The sequence below is a fragment of the Octopus bimaculoides genome, chromosome 15, assembly GCF_046866305.1.
Source record: "Octopus bimaculoides isolate indiv1 chromosome 15, ASM4686630v1, whole genome shotgun sequence".
Classification (NCBI taxonomy): Eukaryota; Metazoa; Mollusca; class Cephalopoda; order Octopoda; family Octopodidae; genus Octopus; species Octopus bimaculoides.
The window spans coordinates 38007819-38033493 of NC_142942.1; the positions used below are offsets into that span (position 1 = coordinate 38007819).

Here is a 25675-nt window from a genome sequence, read left to right on the forward strand (position 1 = left end):
TTTACTCTCACTGTCCCTACAACAGGATGAATCGAGAATTTGAAACTTCCAGGACCTGACAAACTGTATCTGATATTTTGGTTCTTCCTTGTTTTGTCAGCATCTTTGGCTTCAATTTTCTGTTCCTGCTCATTTAAGAAAATTTATAAAATTTGTTAAATTTTGAAATGACAGTTAAAATTATTATTATTATTATTATTATTATTATTATTATTATTATAAATGATAGGGACAAGCGCGACTAATGTTATGTGAGAAAGACTATGAAGAATGCTACTTGTCATGACAGTTGTGTGTTATTATGAATGATGATGCGCAAATGTAGCTATTCGGGAAAAAATGCTGAAATAAATTTGATGACATTATGAAATCAAAAGCCCAAGCTCGGAACAACATTAACAAGAAAATTAAGAATGTAATGTAATCTGGACACCGTTATGTATGACTGACACTTATTTGATGCATTACGTGGATGAAATAACACGAAACTTTTAAGTAAACGAGACCAGCATCTGGGACAAACAATATAAAGTGATTTGGACTTTTGAACATGAATAAAACAAAACGGGACAATCCCATTAAATACAATTGACGCTTAGTGCATTATATTAGATGCGTTAGTATTACAAAACAAATTATGTTGTTTAAATAGCACACGAAATATAGAGTAAGTAAACATTAGGAAAGAGCAAAATTAAATAAAACTTTTGAATACAAGCAAAGCAAACGAAACGAACAGACTGAAAAATAAAAATCCGAGGGATAAATCAATTAAAGGCAAAACCACTATGAGTTGAATCGGAGTAAATGAAGAATCTCCTGTGTCAGTTTCCGTGATCACTATAACGATGCAAAAATAACGCTACATATAGTTCAGAACCTCTTAAAAGGTTAACACTTAGTAGAAAAGATCATATGATACATTTGGCATAAAAAAGAAATTTAAAAAAATAAAAATTAAAACATAACGCTAGAGTAATAGACATTAAATTGAAGTGTTACATGGTTTACATGGCTACATTCAGTACACAGGAAGATTATTAAAGAGACGCCTACATTACAAATGAAAATAAAATAAAACAGATGAAGAGATGAAAATGCCACTGCGAACACATTTATTAATGTATGGAGATTTTTTACAAACTGTTCCCGGAATTGAAATAAAGCTACTTAAGGAAAGAAGTCACGCGGAAATGAAAACTAAATAAGCGATTACGCATATAACTACCTGTCATAAGGGAATGAAAATAGCCCAACAGAAGCGATTACAAACGAAACCTGTCAAAAACCGGCTATTGCACAACAAGAAGAAATAACTATAAAACACTTAATGTTCAATAGAAAACAAGGTAATACAATGTACATTCAGTAAATGAGCTCCTAAAGCGCAACAAAAATACTACAGAGTTCATCACTCATGGAAGAACAAAGATGTTTCTGTAAATCGAAAGTAAGCACTAGATAAAAATGGATCAAAATAGAAAATTTAAATCTCTATGTGGAAAAGTTGAAATACAAATTAGAAATTAATTACACCAAAGAAAATGTCTTAAAATAGATAACAACTGAGAGTACTGAAAAGTGAAATATAAAATCAAAACGGAATTCCAAAATATACCGGAGAAAAATGGCGAGGAAATAATTCTCTGCAAGATACGGTTGTTGTTGTTGCTGTTGGCACTCCGTCGCTTACGACGTCGAGGGTTCCAGTTGATCCGATCAACGGAACAGCCTGCTCGTGAAATTAACGTGCAAGTGGCTGAGCACTCCACAGACACGTGTACTCTTAACGTAGTTCTCGGGGATATTCAGCGTGACACAGTGTGACAAGGCTGACCCTTTGAATTACAGGCACAAGAGAAACAGGAAGTAAGAGTGAGAGAAAGTTGTGGTGAAAGAGTACAGCAAGGTTCACCACCATCCTCTGCCGGAGCCTCGTGGAGCTTTAGGTGTTTTCGTTCAATAAACACTCACAACGCCCGGTCTGGGAATCGAAACCGCGATCCTATGACCGCGAGTCCGCTCCCCTAACCACTGGGCCATTGCGCCTCCACGCAAGATACGGTAGAGCAGAAGCAAACAACAGGGAAAACTAATAATGATTTAAAAGCTCTGGGATAGAAGCAGACGTAGGAGTAATACTTAGATACAAACAACTGCAAAAATAAAATAATGAAAAGAAGATAACACCATATCCAAGCTTTCAACACGTCTATGTAGTAGTTTGAACACGTATCAAATAAGGTACATCACAACGACTTGGCTATAGAAGGAGAGCAGGGAAAATGGTTTATATATGATAACTAAGGTTTATTTTCTGATAGACCAAAAGTAAGCAAAGGAGAAACTTTCAATGTGTAAGGAGGAAGGCGAATGACTTTAAAATAACACCGATAATAATGGGAGCACTCATGTTAAAATTTGAAGGATTTGAGTATGATACATATTAACAACCATAAGTCTTTGGATAGTGATCTCCATGTACAGATGCTGGAAACATTAGCCATAAATAAAGTACCAACTATGAATTAATGAAAAGCAATTCTGTTGATACAGACAAAGGAGAGTATTATTAAAACAAACCTCGCATTGAATGGAAAACTAATATTTCAAGGACGCTTATTTTAACTCTCTAATATATTTTTGGTGTATGCTAGTATCTTTAGCATTTTAAACCAGATAGAAATCGAATAAAAATACTATGGAAGGATATCAGGCTATAAAATGTTCCAATGCAACCTCGAGGAAAAGACAATAAATTAGGACTGTTAATATCATGAGAGGCTTCAACGAAATCCAGATTTAGAATTCTTTAAAACCAATGAACTAGACAGAATAGAGCACATATAAATAGAAGAAAAGTTAGGAAGCAATATTATAGACTCGTTTGGTGAATACTTAAAACTGAGTTAGATGCAAAATGTAAGTTAATCGGTATCTGTAGCTGTGTCAGTAATACGTTTTAGTTATAATATATAATCCGAAGCTCAGGAATTACAAATAGACACGGTATACAGGAAATAACACTACAAGACATTGCACATATATTACGTAGAATAATGTCAATACAACATGAAACACAGAACCAAAAGAAAATACAGCATGTGGTCAATGCGCAGAAGATGCACTCGGCACTGCAATAAAAGCACACGGTTAAAATATGACGACAGAAATACGTACTTATGAATATGGTAATAATGATAATGAAAGTGGTGATGATGAGTTGCAAAGTGAATGAGACAAGGAAGCGACTGCGTGATTGTACGGTATGGATACCATAGTAGTTATCATTATATTCAAAACAAAAACGCGCGCGCACACCACATGCAAAAATCATCAGGTTATATTTCTTTACAAAGAATTACAGAAAATTATGATTTAGACTGAATTCATTTCCTGAGAATATGAGTCTCAACAAGATACAAAGCACTACCAGCAGCAACAGCAATAGCAATAACTACATCAACAACAATAACAACACCAACAACAAGTATTTTTCACTGGCATTGGCACAAGCTGTGAGGGAGAAGAGAGTCGAATGACTAGACACCTGTAAATACGTAATGCAAATTCGATCCTGGGTGGAACTAAGTCTCGCCACAAAACTGTAGGAATTTGTGAGAAGGAAATAAAACTGTTTCGATTTCAAATACCATATAATTAACGCCAACTGTCAGTTGGATAAGTTTAATTTTAGAAAAGTTTAGATTGTTTTCTTGAGAAACTAAAAGCGCAGTATTCGAACTGAATGAAAAGAACGTGTGTAATATGAAGAGTGTGCTCATTTTGATTGATTGCTTTTTATGTTTAACTTCAGACTAGTCCCGATTCAGCTGATGTTTAATTAAAAGCATCCTCTGCCTCTTTTTAGACGTTGCATATAATCAAGCATTATCCAGTAAGTAACTTGTTTTAAGAAAATAAGGTTTAAATTATAGGATTGAAGCAGATCCTGGGCCGGATCGCTGGAGAGCCGTGGTGATACCATGTTAAGATCACTATGGTTTCACGAGTTCGGCTAATTAACCGACCAATCAGTGTCAAGTCATCACGTGATTCGATTTTTTAGAACTCTCTAATGAGTCTTATAGAGGTTGGGCTGTTGGTGGTAGCTTCAGAATGTTGAGGCAGTTGCTGTAATTACTCCATTCCCATTTTCTATTCATCAGCTATGCAAATAGAAGGTAGAGATTTTGCCATCATGAATATTTTCCCAGCTGTGACGGACTACTCACTGATTGGTACCTACCAGGTATTTTGTCGTAAACCCCAGTATTATGTCACTTCCGGTTTGTACAAATCGTTGCTTTTATTCTTCATCCGAAGACAAATGCAAGAAACACTATGTACTGTAAATAAAACTTATGTTAATTGTTCGTGGGTGTTGTTTATCCTTTTACGCGCTGCCCTAGAAAGACATTTTGCTTCCCCACAAGCATCAATCAACAGCCACAATAGAAAACATTCCACCATAGGATATTTGAGCTACTCTTTCTAACAGATCGAAGACTCAATAACGATTTCCCGTGTATCACGAAAATAAAGCAATTTACAAACAGACAATAGGTTTCCTAAAGAAGAGAAAACGTTTGAGTAAGGATGGAAAAGTAGAAGCTTTTGCTATGTGAAAAAGAAACAAAATATGAGAAATATGCTATCAGCAACTGTCCAAACACACTCAAATTCATGCTAACGCGACATCCATTTATCTCTTACTACTAAACTAATAATTTAATAGAAACTTCATATTTAATACAATTACGTAATTCATTCTTTACAAATCAAATTATATTCGATGACTGTAAATATAACTGAATAACAATATTAAATAAGTGTGTCAGCCTATCAAATAATCACTCTCACTCACTCCCTCATATACGCACACACATATACGTACACATCTACACACATACACTCTATGTGTGTATGTATATGTATGTGTATGTATATGTATGTATATGTATGTGGACGTATATATATATATCTCAGACACGTGCCGTCGGTAGTTACTTAGGGCAGGCAGCTGGCGATCTCTATGTAGTAAAACACACAAAAAATAAATATAGAAATGTAGGCAGCATGTATACTACATCAGTACTATACACAGGTTAAATACTTAGATTGAAAAGCAGGGGCAAATTATGCCTACCTAATCTCCAAACAAATAAAACATTTTGCATTTTATGCATAGTAATCAGACTAACCTTCATAATTTTATTGAATTAGGTGAATATTTTGTCATGAAAGGAAAATATTACTATTGATCTATTTTATTCAGGGTAGGTACTGCCTACTTTGCCTACCTTGGCGGCACGTCCCTGACACACGCACACTTCAGATAAGACAAAATGAGTTTAGCACATCTTTGATTTTAATGACTTGTTACAATTGTTTCTAAAGCATTCTGCTTTAACGCTAAATATACATACACATATCCATGCATACATCCATCCATAACACACATATATATACATATATTCTTTTACTTGTTTCAGTCATTCGACTGCAGCCATGCTGGTGTTAAATGCATACATTCAGAAGTACATCATTACGAATGGTATGAGTAACTGTGCTAATGAGAACAACTAATGATCTTGTGTCTAGTGAGGGTTATTAGGCCAATAACAATGAAAATAAACACGCACTGTTTCAATACCGCTTCTTTATTTTTTTAGCAACTAACTATTCAAATTGTCGATGAATGTGATGGCTGAATGACCAATTGGATGTTAGTTTTCTTTGTCAGTGTCCGTTCGTCGCTATTCGTGACCTTATCAATGACATGCCCTTGCTCTTCAAGATATGCTCTGAATCTGTCTTGCGTATGTGTGTATGCAAATTTCTTCTGAGTGTTTATTTAAGAGTATTTCTGGTGTGTGTGTGTGTGTGTGTGTGTGTGTGTGTGTGCGCTTGTGTGCATTTCACGCGCGCGTGCGTGCGTGCGTGTTGTAGCCAGTTGCTTTTTGAATAGATAAGAGTGTGTGTATGTTTGTTTCTGCGCATTCTTTTCTGAGTGGGTTTTACCGTGCATGTGTGCGCGCGAATATGTGTGCGTGTGCTTATGTATATCAGTATATGCGTGTGTGTATGGATGTGTGTGTGCATGTGTGGTTGTGCATTCTTGTGTGTATTTGTTTTCGTGTGTGTGTTGATTTATATGGTTGTGTACTGGAATTGTTGAATTAAAACAGTGACGATGGTACAAAATTAAGCCAAAGCATTTATATTATGATTTGGTCAAAGCAAATAACATAAATTGTCTAAATATCATTTTCACTATAGACAAAACGCCTGAAATGCTGGGGTAGAAGGCTAATTGATTACATCGACATCAATGGTTAAGTATTCCTTTATCAGCCCCGAAAGGATGAAAAGCAAAATTGATCTCGGCAGAATTTGAACTCAGAACGTAAACAACTAGAAGAAATGCTGCTAAGCATTTTGCTCATCAGATTAAAATTGTCTCAGTTTGATTGACTGACAAAGCCGGTTATATTCCAGCTTCAGCATTTTTAGTGATTAGGGAATGGGCAGCCAGTAGTTGTGAAGATAACTGATCCTGCAACATTAAATGTTTATTTTATCTACATTAACATTATGCAGAAAACAACCGCAACAGAATAAAATTGCACATCATATGACGAAACTATATTCTTTACAACCAAGTTTTTTTTTTATGTAAGAATTATCTTAGTTCATATTTTAATTGTATCTCTTAGAAGCAATAAATAAACAGAGTCGCATAAAACTGGATGTTGCTAAAGTAAACACACGGTGTATTTACAAAACATTGTTACAAAAAGATAATATATCAAATCTCAGAATTCAAAATGTTTTGAAAAGTCACTGATAGTTTGCATTTCTTAATTATTGTTCTGTTAATAATTTGAGTATATTACAGAGATACAGCTGTAGATAATGTAATATGTCATGTTTATGATAAAATAATGCCGATTTAACATTAAGTATGAATTTAAACAATGTTAATTTTGCTTTGATAATCGCTTTTCTAATGGCAATATAAATTTCGAAAATTTGAAACATAAATCATTGCGCTGGATGATGTCGAAGAAGGTGGCAAACAGTAGGTTTTCATAACATGTACATGATAGCATTATAGCGTTCTACTTCGTTTCTGTGGGTTCTATGTTTAATACTTTAGATTTGACTTTTCAAAGCGCCGACTATGTATGGATCCGATTCACTTGTAATATTCATTCTCAGTAGATACCGAGGTTAATCTAAAACCTTCGGACTGCATGTTCATTGTATTTAAGCTATTGATATTTTCTTTTGGGATTCATTATTTCAAATAACAATCGTCTGTGATTAGTTAAAAAGAAACCAATAACTTAAAGCTTTCCTGTGAATATTTATGCGTTTCTGTCTTTACGTTCTGAGTTCAAATTCCGTCGAGGTCGACTTTTTCTTTCATCCTTTCGGGGTCGATAAAATAAGTACCAGTTGCGTACTGGAGTCGATCTAATCGACTGCCCACCACAAAATTTCGGGCCTTGTTACTAGAGTAGAAAAAAATATTTATGCACTTCTTGAATTGTTCATCTCAGAATCTTAATGACAATACTTACGTGGTTTGATTGGATAAAGCTACAGAATTGTAAGCGAGTTGTATAGTTATTTGTATGGGAGTTGTATAGTCTTTTGTATGGGAGTTATATAGTCATTTTGATTCCACAGCAAAGCCAATAGTAAGGTCAATGAGGGTAGTGTTTTAAAGCAAAAGTACAAAGAAATAGACTAAATATTGGCTCGTATTTAGTGTAGTGTTGTACAAGTTCTACTATTTCACCATGCTTTCGAAAGTATCAGCTATAAAAAGCAAACAATAAACTACTTCATATTATTTAAGTTTAGAAGGAAGTCATATAATTTTGCGAAAGGACAATAACGATAAAAATTTTGCCTGTAGTATTTGGTTGAGATTCATTTTTAAGTATCTTTGTAGGAAGAACAGCAATATCGCCATATTCAATAAGATAATAAAACAGAATATAAATATTCGAATATCGTATACAATGAAATGAACTGCTTTACTATTCAAGATTAATACGTTTGACCCTTTCCTAAAAGGATCTGTCACCCAATTCTGAAAGAGATTTGAGCTACAACATGAAATCTAAAGGCAGTATTAACATTTGTGGCCTTTATGACGGAGTGCTGGCAGATTCGTTACCACACGGGAAAAATTGCTTAGTGGTGTTTTTCAGCTTCTACGTTCTCAGTTCAAATTCCGCTACAACCGACTTTGCCTTTTATCGTTTTGGGGTCGATAGTATAAGTACCAGTTGATCACTGACGTTGATGTAATCGACTTATCCCTTCTCTGAAATTGCTGGCCTTTTTGCGAAAATTTTAAACCGTTATTTGTGGTCTTTAAAGAAAGTCTTTCGATTCAGTTCACAGAGCAGAAATACTTGAAATACTACAATTATAGAGTGTACATCAAAAGATAATGCCAAAATACTTTACTCTGAAACAAAATCCATTGTACTTATACTCGATGGTAAAACAGATCACTTAATTGATTGCAGGAATTCTTGAAGGCAATACACTAACATATTTTGTTTTAATCATTGTCCTTTCATATACACGGCGAGTATTAGTGGATATGATTTTTAGTAAAGGTGTGTTTTAGACACTGTACGGTAATGCTCATGCTATCCACCCCCTAATTAACCGATAGTGAATTTTCAGATAATGTTGCACTACTTGCTAGTTACTTATATGGTGCACAAGATCACTAATCTTTCTCGAGATTACAATAATCTGCATAGGGCTTTATATAAACAACCTCTAAAACAGAATACACTCATTTATGTCATACGAGAACAGGCACGATTGTTACAGCTAAAAGCCTTGAACAGTAATATTCTAAACTGCGTAAAAACTTTGAAATACTTTGACGTTCTCATTTGCAGTAAACTGATCAGTATTTAAACAATCCATTAAATCCACGAATTTCGTGCTCAGTTTTCATTCGTGGCTCAGAATAATGGGAACTTATTAATAAGGCCTTAAAGACGTTTAAATGATTGATACAACCGACTTCTAAGTAGGTCACAAAATCTTATGTGGAAAACACATTGGATATGAAGGAAATTTTATGCTGAGCATTGCTTAGACAAACGCATAGTCTTGAATAATCCTTTTATACTTTCGAAACGTTGCGCTTTGTACTTTGGAGACAAAACTGACCAGCTAATGAGAAGTTTTGTTCTGCTTTCCTGGTACCATTGTCAGAGATTCAAGACATAATGTGTGGGACCTTTGGTGTGGTGATTCATGATCCTGCTATCTGGAGAGGAGTTGTATCTGTCTTGACAAAGATTGCCAAACGGATGATGAATGGGCTCAAAATATTAAACATACAGGAACGTAACCAAATACCAAAATGTATTTTATCTTTGAATTAAGATGAGTATACTATTCATAGAGAGAAAAGTAAACTAAAAATATGAAGTGAATTCTGTTTTATATGGGGTGGGAAATGAAAAAGTTTGATGTTTATCATTTTGTGAAAGTTTACAAGCAACACAAGCGAAATTGAAATTGATAAGACTTGGAATTATATCTATATGTTTATTTTTATTCCAAGTTGACATGTATATTTGGAAAAAAATATTATTTACAGATGCCCATTTTCTCTCAGTCCTGCAGTTAATTTTAAATTGTGCTTAAGAATCTTGAACAAACCAAAAACGACTATATCCAAATATATCTAACTACGAGGGGATATTTATTATAAAAAAGGGAAACAGTTCTCTGCGGGACAAGCCCATCGTAGTTCGGGTTTCCGCCTACCGAACGGCGTTACTCAGCTTAGTCGTACTGACACATATTGCATCTTTGTTTTGCAGTGCTTCTCCTTTGCTCGTCGATTTTCGCGATGGCTGAAACGAAGGAACAGCGTGCTTCCATGGAATTCTTTTTCTGCTAGGGGAAACGGCGGTCGAAACAGTTGTCATGCTTCAAACAGCTTACAGAGACGCTGCTGTGAACAAAACACAAGTTTACGAGTGGTTTTCACTCTTTAGGAATGGTCACTTGTCGCTTGAAGACCAACCACTTTCAGGACAACTGTAGACCTCCCGAACAAATGAAAACATCACGAAAATTCATGAATTGATCTTGGAGTACCATCACTGAACAATTGACGAACTTGCTGATATGATTGGTGTGTCCTGAGCTCCTGCCAACGAATTTTGAGTGAAGAATTGCGAATGAAAAGAGTTGCAACAAAATTTGAGCCTCGCTTGCTAACGAAAGATCAAAAGCAGTCACAACTGAATGCGTGTTGTGAACTGAAAGAACAGCTGAAATTTGATCCGGACCTTTTTTCGAAGGTCATCACTGGTGACGAAAGCTGATGCTACGGAATTTGCAGATGTGGAAGAGGTGAAGAAAAAACGACGGCTGCGTTAAAAGACATCACTTCGCAAGAGTTCCAGCACTGCTTCGAACAGGAGAAAATGTGTCTGGACCGATGCATTGTTTCAAATGGAGAATACTTTGAAGGCAATTGAAATGTAAACATGTAAAACTAAGTAAATAAAAAATATTTCAAAATTCCGGTTTCTTTTGGGTATGCCAATATTATTGTAAAAAAAGAAAAAATAATTTTAGTTTTGAGAATTGTATTTTCGTGTAGGACAAAGTGGAATTAACATTTTGAACTAACATGTATTTTTTATAGCGCTCATTCTGCTATCATGAAGGGGGAAAATAAATAAAGCTGAAATAACGGTTAACTCTTCATAACATTTATATATCTCAGATATTGACTTTCACGAAGCAATAATGAAGTTATGTTTAGGAAATGTTTCAGATAAAGTGAACAAGCAAAGGTGATAGAGTTAATCACAACTGATATTAGTTTATAAATAGTGTATCTGAGAGAGAGAGAGAGAGAGAGAGAGAGAGAGAGGAGAGAGAGAAAGAGAGGGAGGGAGAAAGAAATAATTACATATGCCATCGTGATGGTAGCATATGTAATTCAATTGGTTATAATGAGAATTACTTGGACAAAGTGTTTGCGTTGAAATGAAAAATTCCTGGGCATTAGTATTATAGACCAAATTGTGCAGGGAAGGAGGATGAACTTGTATGAACATGATAACTACAAAGAAAAACTTTAAAACGATGGTGTTAAGGATGATTAAAAATCGAGAAAAATATAACTGACCATTTTCACAAATGTATTCTTGCTTGAGGATGGCGAGGTCTCTTCGATGTATCCCTGATATTTCTGGCGGCTAAATACAGGTGCATTGTCATTCACATCAAGTATTTCAATATTTATACTCGCAACATCCTAGGATTAATTGAAAAACAGAATTTAGAAACAGAAGTAAGAAGAATTCTCATTTTTATTAAATTATAATAAAAAAAACATAACGTATACGATGCAGTAATAATGATTTAAATAAGAATTTAGAATATTTATAGGTTTTTGAAGATTAAAACGATATTTAATAATAATAATAAATAATAATAATAATAATAATAATAATAATAATAATAATAATAATAATAATAGTAATAATTTGTACTAAAGGCACAAGGTCTGAAATTTAGGGGTGGAGACTAGTCGATTACCTCGACCCCAGTGTTTCACTGGTTCTTAATTTATTGACCTCGAGGGGTTGAAAGGCAAAGTCGACCTTGGTGGAATTTGAACTCGGATCGTAGCGACGGGTGGAATACCGCAAAGCATTTCATCCAGTGCGCCGCCTTAATAATAATAATAATAATAATAATAATAATAATAATAATAATAATAATAATAATAATAATAATAATAATACAGACACGACAAAGCTGGGACCTATATACACTGGAAGCTATGCCAACACTATGGAATAACAACAGAAAAACGATGGTATAAACACACGCCAGAAAAGGTCACAGAAAACGAGAAAGCAACCATACTCTGGGATATGCCAATACACACAGATAGAGAAATTAAGGCAAATAGACCAGATATAGTTGTCAAAGATCATGAAGAAAAAAATGCTTTCTAATTGATGTATCAATACCAGCAGATGACAACATTTCTCTAAAAGAAATGGAAAAACTTTCAAAATACAAAGACCTGGAAATAGAGATAACTCGAATGTGGAGTCTAAAAACAGAAACAATTCCTATCATAGTAGGTGCCTTAGGTATAATAAAAAAATATTCAGACAAATACATAACAAAAACACCAGGACTTACAAATATATATAACATACAGAAAATTGCACTACTGGGTACTGCACACATTCTACGCAAAACACTTTCAATACAGTAAACATAAGAGCACCACAGCAAACCACAGCACATACCCAAGGCGCACAGAGCTGCGCTCGGTAGTAAAGTGAAAGCACGTTATAAAAATAAAACTACTGAATAATAATAATAATAATAATGATAATAACGATAAAATATTCTGCTGAATATCACAGATTTGCTTGTCAGTTGCTTGACCTTAACCAGATGAGCGTGTTCTAATGATATGTGCATCTCTGATTACGAGCAGAAGTAGTGGGGGCATCATACCCATGTGTTGAGAGGAATTCTTTGAGATTTGAATAATTCACGCTTGGAAACATGGGTGTTTTGTTCATTATCCTTAAACTAACCTTATTCAGGGACCTCTTGAGTAGGATGGGCTACTCGACCTGAAGGAAATTCTCAACGGACCTATTTGCAAGGTCATACGTTGTTTAATCTTGATATAAGGTCACCAAATCGTGCACATATGATTGTGATGCATGTGCCTGGTGTACTCCTCAGATGGGTAGTGATGATGGGTATATTGGGTTTCGTATATTTTACCCCCGTGTCACTCTGATGGCATGCACTGTTCTCCCACTCAATAATAATAATAATGAGTGGAGGGGATCTGCTGATGGCATCGATGTAAGTATGTGAATGGTGCTTTGTTTCATCGAACCCGTAGGAATGAAAGGCAAGTTGAACGAGGCAGGATTCGAACACAAAACATAAAGTGCCGGAAATATATTACAAGGAATTTTTCCCAACGATCCCATGATTCTCCAGCTCATCGACTTAATGGCTTCTGATTAAAGCAGAAGGCCATCAATTTGGAGAGTAAGGGATTGGTCTACTGCATCGGCCTTAATGTAGCTATGTGCTAAAACCATGCCCAAGTTATTTTAGGGTCATACTATTCAAATATTTCTAATATTTCTTATCTTTCCCCTCTCTTCCTCTTCCTCCCTCCTCTCTGTGAATTCCAATATAAAACATGGTAAACCCGAAGTAGTTAGGTTATCACTAAGGATTTCATACTAATGTAATGATTCGCGGCAGGTGAGGTAGAAATACTTCAAAGAGGAAAATACTGGAATGATTCAAGAACGAGAAGAGATAAATCATTGAAGGAAAGTTAAGTAAGATTAACTTAAGATAGGGTTGAAGGAACGATCTTAGAAAAAATAGGCTGGAATGATTAAAGGATGAGAGTCATTCGAGGATGGACCAAGAGAAATAAATCAAGAGTTTATAGAACTCAGGAGATGATTAAGAGGAAGAATTTCAAGAAAGATAGAGAGGAATAATTTAAAGATGCGTAAAAACAGAATTCAAAAAAGGGTTGATAGGAATGATTCATGGAAGGACAGAGAAGAATGACTCAAAGAGGGTAGATATCTATGATTCAAGGAATGATTACGCTAGCAATTTGTTCTTCATCAAGAAATTTTACAGGAATGAATCAAGGAAAGATAGAAAGAAATGATTAACAAGAAGATATAGGCATAAATAATTCCAGGAAGGCTCTATAGGAATGATACAAATACGGAGAGGAAAGAATTATTAAAGGAATGGTTGGCAAGAACCAATGATACAAATACGGAATGATACAAATACGGAAAGGAAAGAATTATTAAAGGAATGGTTGGCAGGAATCAATGAAGGTCTGATAATGCCGATTCATGGAAAAATTGGTAGGAAAGGTTCTAAGAAGGTTAAATAAGAATGATTTAAGAATAGAATAAAGGCCTAATGCAAGAGAGGGTAAACAAAAATAACCCATGTAAAATGGAAAACTGAGTCAAGGACGAACGAATAGTAGGCTTTTTTAAGAAATAGAACAGTACACAGGAATCACTTAATAAAGGATAGAGAGATATATTTCAGTGAAGGGTAAACAAGAATAAGTCTAAGAATATTTTGTCAGAATCGGTTTGTGTTGTCTTACTATGGGAAGATATAATCTCGGTATTACAAATGAATTAATTATTCATTCAATACGCATTACATGTCACCAGTTTGTAACTGATATTTCAGTATTACTGCACACGGAGTATTCTGCTAATTAAAGTTATGTTTGTTCTCCAAAATTTCGAGTTTTTGAACCTCATTGACTCAACCTACTACATTTCTTTGACGTATAACAATTTTTCATGGAAATAAACAATTTCTGTTATTTAACTCTTTTGTAGAAACCAAAACAAACTGTATTTTGAAATCGATAATTCCTACAATATGGAACGTGTTTCTGCTGTGTTGCTTACAATACGTTTGAACCTAATATGAAATAAGTTTTATATTTCTTTATGAAGTCGATCCATTGTGACATACATGACTTGGAGGAATTCCTGCATCTGTTGCTTTAACTTGTAGAATTATATTATCATTTTGTTCTTTATCAAGGAATGTACTCAAACTTTTCACAAAGATTTCTCCATTCTGGAAAACAGCAACAAAAAGAAAGAAAACATAGCGGTCAATATTAAAAACAACAACAAAAACAAAACCTATTTAAAACACGAACATTACAAAGTTTGAATTTGCACGAAAACCGAAATAAAGACATTTCCTTTTAATCTACTTTGTTTATTTACGTATTTCTGTAATTAAATTATTCTCTTTTATATGGATAAATTATTGTAATTTTTGAAAGAAGATGCAAACAGGTTGGATAATATGGAATTTGCATATTACGTTAGAGAAAATAGTTTTTGTTTCGTTATTTCATTCATTGCAGAAATTAGGAATTGTTAACCCGAAAAAATTAACTAAATAATGAATATTACTGTCTATTAGTGTTCAGAAAAGTATTTATATCAAGCTTTATCTTGCAGCAAAATACAGTCGTTGTATTGTTGCGAACACCAACATCAAACGCAGCATGGGCTTTTTAGAGCAAGCACAATAATTTTAATTACTGTAGAGTAAATATACACGTAGTTGGCAAGTATTACCAGAACATCATAACTGGGTATTGTGATTCGTTAGGAACTCGAAATAGTCTTCACAGGTGTAAAATGTAACCATAATATAATAAATAAATACGACATATTTCTATTAAATTTGTTATAAGTAGATATGTTTGTAATAACATTTATAATTGATTGATAATTTAGGTAGAATGAGGATAACATTCAGGGTTCTTAGCTGAAAAGATGACTATTCTCTATATTTAATAGGAGTATGTGTGTTAGAAGTGGTTCCGTTGTGCCTTCTATAACATTTACCCCTTTCATCTCTTGCCTTCTTTATTATTAGCAACTTCTACACACTTATCTTTCATATATGTCCCTCTTTTTGTTTTGCCATCCATATATTTTCGTTTTTGTAGATCAGCACTTAGCATTGCATACAACCATTTCCCCAAGTTGCAGTCTTCCACAAGTCATCCTATCCCCACTTCTGTAATTTAATTCTTGGTTTCAAATTTTGACACAAGGTCAACAAGTCCGCAGGAGAAGGATAAGTTGATTACATCGAACCCAATGCTAAACTAATACTTATTTTATGCACTCCGAAATGATGAAAAGCAAAGTCAGCCTCGGCGGAATTTGAATTCAGAACATAAAGTCGGGCGAAATGTTGCTAAGCATTTTGTCTGGCGCGCTACGATTCTGCCGGCTCACCACTTCCCGTAATATAATTATTGAAAACGTGGACCTATAAAATTTTCAGCGTTTATGTTAAAGTTTAAACTTCAGCATCTTAATGCTACGAACGTAATTCGCCATCTTGAGAATAAATAAAACACTCTTTTGATTCAGTCAAATATTAATCAGATTAATCGAAAATCATAGTTGCAGGATTCTCTTCGTTTATATTTTTACATTGATTAGTTTACATGGCTGGCATTTCTCATTCAGTATTTGGTTTTCATATTCTGAAAATTCAGAAAATTCGAAGACAGATTTTGGTTATGCAAATGTGAATGTTATTATAGCAATTGATATTTTTTAACGTCCAATATGCAACAAAGCAAAACAAAAAAATATGATCAGCTTTCAGTAGTTATTAAGACTGTGGCAGCTGGAAAAATGGAAAAAAGTGTTGACTTATTAACCTAACTGTCGACAGTTCGTATCCTGCAGAAACCACGCTATCTCTGACGAAAGCATTTATCACTCGATGGTCATAACGTACTTGTAAAGTATTTCGTTAGTCTACAGCACCCACCGAAAAATTCTTAAGTGTAAACATTTTTTTACTGTAGATTGATATCAAAATGGAAGTCTTTTGATTCATGTAAGAAACCAGTTCAACCTACTTTACTTTCTGGCAGATGTTGTTTAGAACAACTTCAGCGCTGATCCTGAAGATCTATAATCAAAGATGTTCTATACGCAACCTCTTGTTTATACTTTTTCAGACTCACTCCGGTTAAGACTACATTATTAAATTAATCCATTCTTAAATAAAAAAACAGTAGCATGTAATTTGTTGGAGATTTAGTTGCCATTTCTGATTGTTTGTGCAACCATGCAGAGATTTCACAGTTAGCCCAAATTCATAGCAGTTTTCCATAAAGTCAAAAATGTTTTAAAAATGATAAACTCAGAAATTTACAAGAAAATGAAAAATTAATTGTTTCAATAGTTACCGATTTTATACCAAAATATTGACTGCCTTTGCCAGAAAGACTGTATGTTAACTTTCCATTGATACCATTATCTTTGTCTAGAGCAGTAACTTGCCCAACAATTTGTCCAATAGTGACATTCTCCATCAAATTGAATTCGTAGTTGGACTTGGTAAATTCAGGTGCATGATCGTTTACATCATCGATGGTGATGGTAACTGATGATTCAACTTTCTGAATAAGAGAAAATAACAATAACTTATTTCCACATGATAAAATACAATAAATGATCACATAAGAAAGTAACACTCACGTTGGTTTCATGTGTGTGGCAGAATCAATAGAGGAAAAGGGTTCTGACAAAGAGTTCGAATAAGTTTACGCTTCCATTTTGTGTGGAGCCTGCCACGTATTCAATAATTGTTTTAATTTTTAGGGGAGGAGTCGATTACAGGCGTGCCAGTGATCAAATGGTACGTATTTTAAAGGCCCTGGAAGGCGAAATTTGAATTCGGAACCGGAAGAAATACCGCAGAAATTTTGTCCGGCGCTCTAATCATTCTGGCAGCTCTTTGTTTCTAATTATCAAATAATGCTCACGCTATAAGGACAGAGGGCTATTCAGTTGATTAAGCAAAATTAACTTATTGTCATTGCCTTACTATTGTTTCCTGCTGTTTTATATACTTCGTCAGCTGCCACTTCACCTCTTTATCCTCAATGCCCTCATTCCAGGCTCACTTTCCTCATATGCTTCTTCTCCTCATGGCGTATCTATTCCTTCTTTTCCTTCGGATCTTCCCTCAGCATCGTGTTCAAACATTCCTAACCAAATTGCAACTTCCTGGAATTCCTCGCAAAGATTTTAAGGTTGAACATTATCAGTATCAACCTCACTACTCTGCAAGGGCCTGCGAAAATGAAAGATTTTACCGCTTCTTTTTTGATTAAGTAGAAATTACGTCCAATATTTGTATAATTATTTCTCACATTCCAATTATACTGTGGAAATCAGATATATCCTCTCAAAATGTCATTATTCCTATCTGCGGGAAGCAGTTTATGTATCGGTGTTTCTTTTGTTGAGGAATCCAATGTTTGAAACTAATTTTGTTGAGATACGTCAAATTTATTCAGGCAACATGACTTGCCGAAATATCAATTATATTTTTGATATATATCATTACTAGAATAACTACAAAATTCATTTTTTCAGTTGAAGGCGTAAAGGATAGAAGAACCATACATAATTTATATATCCTATATATAATTTTATCTATGGAAATTGAGGATTTCGTTGAGAAATAGTGCATTTATCAGACTTCAACATTATGAAGCACGAACAACAATCTTCTGACTCAATAAAGTCGCTCTTCAAAAAATGGTGACATTTTATAGAAACATAATACAGTAGTTACATTATAAAATATATGGCCTGATAGAACCGGAATATGATTAAGAAAACAAGTCTTGCAAATATGCTGGGTGTGGAGTAAACAAGAGGTTATTTCATTAGAATCTTATAATTGATGTCTCTATGCACGCTATAAAAATGATAATTTGATATTCAAATGTGCGATATAATAATAATGATAATAATAATAATAATAATAATAATAATAATAATAATAATAATAATAATAATAATAATAATAATAATAATCTTTACTACAATAGGCACAAGGCCTGAAAGTTTGGGATGGGGACTAGTCGATTATACTCACCCCAGTGTTTCACTGGTACTTAATTTATCAACCCGAAATGAAGAAAGGCAAATACTATATATTCTTTAAGTGACACACAGCCGCTGATCTCGTATAGAAGAAAACAATTTGTTTTAAATCTCTGAGCGCGAAATACACAGTAACAGTACCGAATAGTAAAGTTTATATACGAACAGAATCTGACAGTCCTGTAAAGGACGATGTTACTGTTGTTTTAGCCCCAGGAAAACAACTTTTCCAGCTGGTTATCGACACACAATTTGTGTGCGTATAATATTTGAAAGGAAGGACATCGCTCCTATCTCTAGCCTTACGTGATACTCACAGACCAAGGTTTATGGGTGGTTAGCCGTCCCCAGTGTAAGAAATCTGCAAGCTAGCTCACTCCACTTGCAAATACTATATATTTTATATTTTCTTTAAGCGACACACACAGTCTCTAAATCACGTATAGAGAAAAGTAATTTGTTTTAAATCTCTGAGCGAGATATATACAATAACAGTACCGAATATTAAAGTTAATATGCCAACAGAATGTGGCACTCCTGTAAAGGACAATGTTACTGTTGTTATAGCCCCAGAAAAACATCTTTTTCAGCTGGCTTTCAACATATAGTTTGTGTTCGTATATCATGTCTCTCGCTCAGAGATTTAAAACAAATTGTTTTTCTCTATACGATATCTGTAACTGTGTGTCACTTAAAGAATGTATAGTATTTGCGAGTGGAGATAGCTTTCATCGCTAGCTTGTGGTTTTCTCACACAGAGCTCGGGTATCCACTCAGAAACTTAGGTCTGTGAGTATCAAGTAAGGCTAGAGATGAGAGCGATGAACTCCCTTGCAAATGCTATACGGACACAAATTGTGTGTCGACAGCCGGTAACATCGTCCTTTACAGGACTGCCACATTCTGTCGGCATATAAACTTTACTATTGTAATTATTATTCCAGCTAAAATGCTTAGCGGTATTTCGTCCGTCTTTACGTTCTGAGTTCAAATTCTGCCGAAGTTGACTTTGCCTTTCATTCATTCGGGATCGAGGAAATAAATATCATCTGAGCACTGGGGGTAGATTTAACCGAGTAGTCCTCTTCCGCCATATTTCAGGCCTTGTGTATTCAGTAGGAAGGATTATTATTATTATGCGATGAAAACTCATAGCTTATATCTCTCGCACAGAGATTTAAAGCAAATTGTTTATCTCAATAATAATAGAAATAATAATAATAATAATAATAATAATAATAATAATAATGGTGATGATGTCATTTATTTGCCACAAGGGCGAAGGACCTGGGGGGACAATACAAAGACTGACATAAAGTCTGTTTCCGTGGTAGGGGTAAGTAGATTACATTGAACCCAGTACTCAAAGATGAAACGCTAAGTCGTCCTCAGCGAAATTTGAATGCAGAACATAAAGACGCACGAAATGCCGGTGAGCATTCTGCCCCGCGCGCTAACGATTCTTCTAGTTTGACGATTTTAGCTTAAAATTTTGATACAAGGCCAGCAATTTCGTGGGAGGGAGTAAGTCGATTACATCGACTCCAGTACCCAAGTCTAACTTATTCTATCGATCCGAAAGGATAAAAGGCAAAATCAACCTCGGCGGTTTTCGAACCCAGAACATAGAGACGGACGAAATGCCGCTAAGCTTCTTATTCAGTGTGCTAACGCATCTGCCACTACCTTGATAATAATAATAATAATAATAATAATAATAATAATAATAATAATAATAATAATAATAATAATAATAATAATGGCTTCAAATTTTGCCAACAGTGCAACCATTTTGGGGGAGAGGGGATAAGATGATTGCATCGACCCCGGTGTTTCACTGGTACTTAATTCATCGACCCCGAAATACTACTACTACTACTACTACTACTACTACTACTAATAATAATAATAATAATAATGATAATAATAAACAAGAACCGGAAAAACTATCGAGAGACTGAGAATGAGATTATATGCAATAGCATTTAAAAAAAAATTCTTGTATAAGTGCAAATCTCATTCGCATAAAACATTTCATACAAAGATCATTAAACGAGTTACTTGATAAAACAGGGTTTCTGTGAAATTAGGAAGAGAGAGAAAATAGGAAGAATGTTGTTCTTGGAGCTGTAGTGGATGACATGAGCACACAAGCAAGCTGTAGGGAATGATGTGATCGTAGGTTAAAGCAATTCCAGATTATCTTTCATTTTGATATTGTTATCAACACCACTTGAAGTTCTGAGTTTGAGTTATTCAACATGGATGAGTTCCTCTCCTGATAAACACTTCAAATACTTGTAGACGTATTCGAGGTCATATTTTCAAAGTAACAACATGGTCGTCAAGATCGTTTCTAACTTGGTTCTTATTTTAAATAGAATATATTGGATAATTGAAAGTAAAGGATATTTTCCTGGAGTAACAATAATAAGATATGAACTGATAACATGTATCTCTATCCTTCAATAATGTGTGACAGTGTTGTATTCTGTCAGCAAATGTAAATTGACAAGTGTATTGACCTATAATATTCTTTATACAAATAAAGTTAGTAGAAGCTTAATTTCATTATTAATTTTCATCATTCTCAACTGAATAAACTTTCATTATGAATTAAAAACAAACAAATCAATACGAATATAGGACATCTACATAAAAAAATATACCTCAAAATTTTTTCTTAATAGTGTAAATATGTGATGCACACGGAAATTATTTTATTGGAATAATCCGAATTCTGGAACTGTTGTTTTTCCTTCCACTTATAAAACAAAATTTCTACCAATCTAATTAAGAATACGCAAAGAACTAATTTTTTGTTTGTATAATTATAAATGCCTTCATTTTATCTACGCAAAACATATGGTTTATATAACGAATACAACTTCCGTAAACACATCTAATTAAATTTTTTTCGGTTCTCGATCCTATTGAGAAAATCTAAAATATTTGATATGCTGCTATGTTAATATGTGTAGTAGAAAGCACATTCCACAATTTGATTTACTCTCATTGATTTTATAGTCTTCAAATACACTTTGATAACAGCAGTTAGGATAGATCTGATAGAACTACGTCAATTCCCCCAAAATATATTCAAATTCACATAAATGATACATGAATATTTAATATATACGTTGTTGGTTTTTAGTCTAACAGGAAAAAGTCAGTACTTCACTATTTGCAAAGTGTTACAGTTTATGTAAATATACAGACTAAACAGTTACATTATAAAAGAATCTTAAAGGTACTACTATATCTGAGGTTTGAGCTTTTAGCATTAGATATTTTCACATAACTTTCTGATTTATTGCTGAATTACATTTTGGTGCCTGGTTAACGTCATCTCAGTTTTTATTCAATAACAGGAATTATACTTCATTATAAAGTTCCGACGAAGACAAAATGTCTAATAATTATAGCAATTCTGTAGAATTCACACCTTTTACAAATTACTTTCGCGACGTGTGTGAAATTTTATAGCGACAATCATCCTTAATCAGATTCTATAACTGGGTTGTGAATTCAGCAATACTTGAATGCTCTTTGCTTCTCTGTCTGTTTCTCTGTCTGTTTCTCTGTCTTTCAACCTATGTGCGAGTGTATGTGTGTACATATACATACATGCATACATACTTATATGCACGCACACATACACACACACATATACGCATTTCCTGTGTTACCGAATTATAGTTCCTAAAATATTGCCGTAAGTTAGAATTTTGTAACGTAAAACCTATTTTCCATTGAGTTTCTTCTAGCATGGGAATCAATGAACATGGAAGACAATGGTAAATATGTACTAAAATTACTCCATACTTTTAGATCCAAAGTTTCCCGGCCTTTCGTAATCTTCAGTGGGAAGAAAGGAAATTGATGATTGTGCTCCCATTATTTAGAATAATTCGTAATAGTTTTAAACCCGTACAGAGAAAAGCAAAAACGTGTCATCATTATTGTATGATGCAAAGAAGGGAAACTGCGAATGATTAACAAAAAAAAAAAAAAAGAACTGTTGAATAAAGCATAGTTATGAGCAGTCATGGTCGTGTGATTTGGAAATAGATGACGAGATATTGCACAAGCTTGAGGAGGAATTTTATCACAGACATTGTGGGAAATTTTTTCATAGACATGATGGGTCTAAAAGCATTACTAGACTATGAATGAGGTTACCAGACGTCTGAACGCGGGCGTTTTTGCATCGTTACACGCTGTTACACATCGTTACTGTCTCCTCGTGATCATGAACAAATGCTCGGTATACGTAACTGATGAAGCGCAAGGGCGCAGAAATGTATACGTCCTACGATCCGGTGATGTCATTAGTGGTGTGTCATTTTAGTGGTGTGTTTATATCTATATGATCTGTAAGGATAATTTCTTCTCTAAAGACAACTTGTACAGCGTTTTGTTTTTCCATATTCAAATGTACAGGAATACGTTGAATATGGCTGTTGAAAACTATATAATGGACTTAGTTTCTACAAATTTACACGAAACACAATTGATAACTTGGGGAATGAGTTGCGTATATTAGTAATGCATGTAATGCTATGCTCTATACTTTCGACTTAACAATTTATTCATATAAATGGATTGTCATAGAATGGTAAATAATGTAACTGTATATGTATGTATGTATGTATGTATGTATGTATGAAGGCATGTGGCTGTGTGGTAAGAAGTTTGCTTCCCAATCACATAGTTCTGGGTTCAGTGCTATATAGTAGCACATTGGGCAAGTGTTTTCTACTATAGCCACGAGCCGACAAAAGACTTGTGGTTGGATTTGGTAGCGGGAAACTGAAAAGAAGCCTGTAGTACATATATATATACATACATAGTAATGTGCTACACACGTACTGTTGTTGGCGAGTTCGTTTCGTTCTTTGGAATTTTCAATTTCTCTTTTACGACGAAGAGTTATGATCGAAACATCAAACTCACTTTTTACCAAGCTAACGCAATCCTTCTGCACCACACATGTCCGTTAATATTATTATTGGTTTATTTGAACTGACTATATATATATATATATATATATATATATATATATATATATTTATATAGTGTATACACGTGTGTGCGTTCCCGTGGGTGTGTGGGTCTATATATATATACACGCATATATACGTACATACATAAAAACATACATATATAGGAATATATGTATAAGTTATGTGCTTTATTTTTATCAGTCAGATTATTAATTCTCAGACTCAATATTTTGAAATGACGTGAAGTGGAAAATATCTAGAATTATGGCTTGTTGTGATTATTTAATTTGATAAGATTGGTGGTTTCTTGAAACTGTAGCTTTACTCATCTTTTACTTAATTATTATATATTGTAACTGTATAGGTAGAAGTCTTCGTAGCAGCCTCATTATTATTGTTTATAGCGGTAATAATACTCCACATACTTGCATTTATATATATGTATATATGCATTCATATAAATATATTCATGTATATATGGATATATATTTCTATTCATAATATATATGGATATATATATTTCTATTCATAAAATATATATATATATATATATATATATATATATATATATATATATATATATATATATATTCAAATGTATATGTGAGTATATATATATATTCATGTATATATGTGTGTATATATATATTTATGTTCATATATATATATCAATTCACGTACATATGTGTGTATATATATATATAGATATTTATATTCATATATGTATATTCATGTTTATATGTGTATATATATATATATATATATATATATATGTATGTATAAATGTGTATATATATATATATATATATATATATATATATATATATATATATATAGGTGTGTATATATATATATATATTCATATATACATACATGTATATATATACACATATATATTCAAATATATACACACACACACACACTCACACACACACACACACAGACACACACACACACACACACACACACACACACACACATATATATATATATATATATATATAAATATATACACACATCCAAATCACCTTATTTTGAAATTGTATGGATAATACCATACTTAATTCTGGTGCCTAAACTTAAGTACCATATTCACCTTGAATTCCCAAAATTTATATATATATACACATATATATACCTATATATACATATATATATAGACACACACACACACACACACACATATATATATATATATATATATATATATATATATATACACACATCTATATACAAATGTATATACATGTATATATATATGTACACATGTATATATACATATATATATACACATATATATACATATATATATATATATATATATATATATATATAAACATATATATATACATATATATATATATACATACATATATACAAACATATATACATATATATACACATATATACACATATATATACATATAATATGCATATATATATATATATATATATATATATATATATATATATATATATACACACACACATATATATATATACATATACACACACATATATATATACATATATATACACATATATACGTATAAAAATATACATGCATATATATATATATATATATATATATATATATACGTATGTATTTATATATGTAAATATATATGCATGTATTTATATGTAGGTGTTCTAAATACTTTTATTTTAATAAATGTTGCTCACTGCAAGTTATGGATGGTTCTTTTATGGCTTCATTGCCTTCAGTCTTAGCTTAAGTTATTTTCGCGCCCGACATCACAAAATGCGTCTGAATAAGCATTGCCGGACAGCAAATAGAGACTCGGACATTTCTTAGAAAATATTTTTCATTTTTAACCTCGTATATAGTACGAACTAAGGATTTTGACCTTTAAATGTTTGGGAAAAATGCAGATTATACTCGAAGATTTACGGTATATACATGTACATACATATATATAGATGTTCGTACATGCATATATATACATGTACGTATATACATATGTATACATCTACATACATATATATACATGTACGTACATATATATACATATACGTACATATATATACATATATATACATATACTTACATATTTATACATATAC

The 25675-nt window shown here is 33.2% G+C and overlaps 1 protein-coding gene across 1 annotated transcript in view; it reads right to left on the bottom strand.

Annotated features, from left to right (window-relative positions):
• The window catches only part of LOC106875431 (protocadherin Fat 4), a 483503-nt gene that overhangs the window by 203625 nt on the left and 254203 nt on the right, over positions 1-25675 (bottom strand). The window contains exons 18-21 of the mRNA XM_089363753.1: positions 16874-17086; positions 14608-14715; positions 11204-11332; positions 1-125 (exon numbers count right to left, since the gene is read on the bottom strand). The exon at positions 1-125 is cut by the window's left edge and continues 49 nt beyond it. Coding sequence (XP_089219879.1) covers positions 1-125; positions 11204-11332; positions 14608-14715; positions 16874-17086 — 575 coding nt within the window. The remainder of the gene's footprint in view (positions 126-11203; positions 11333-14607; positions 14716-16873; positions 17087-25675) is intronic.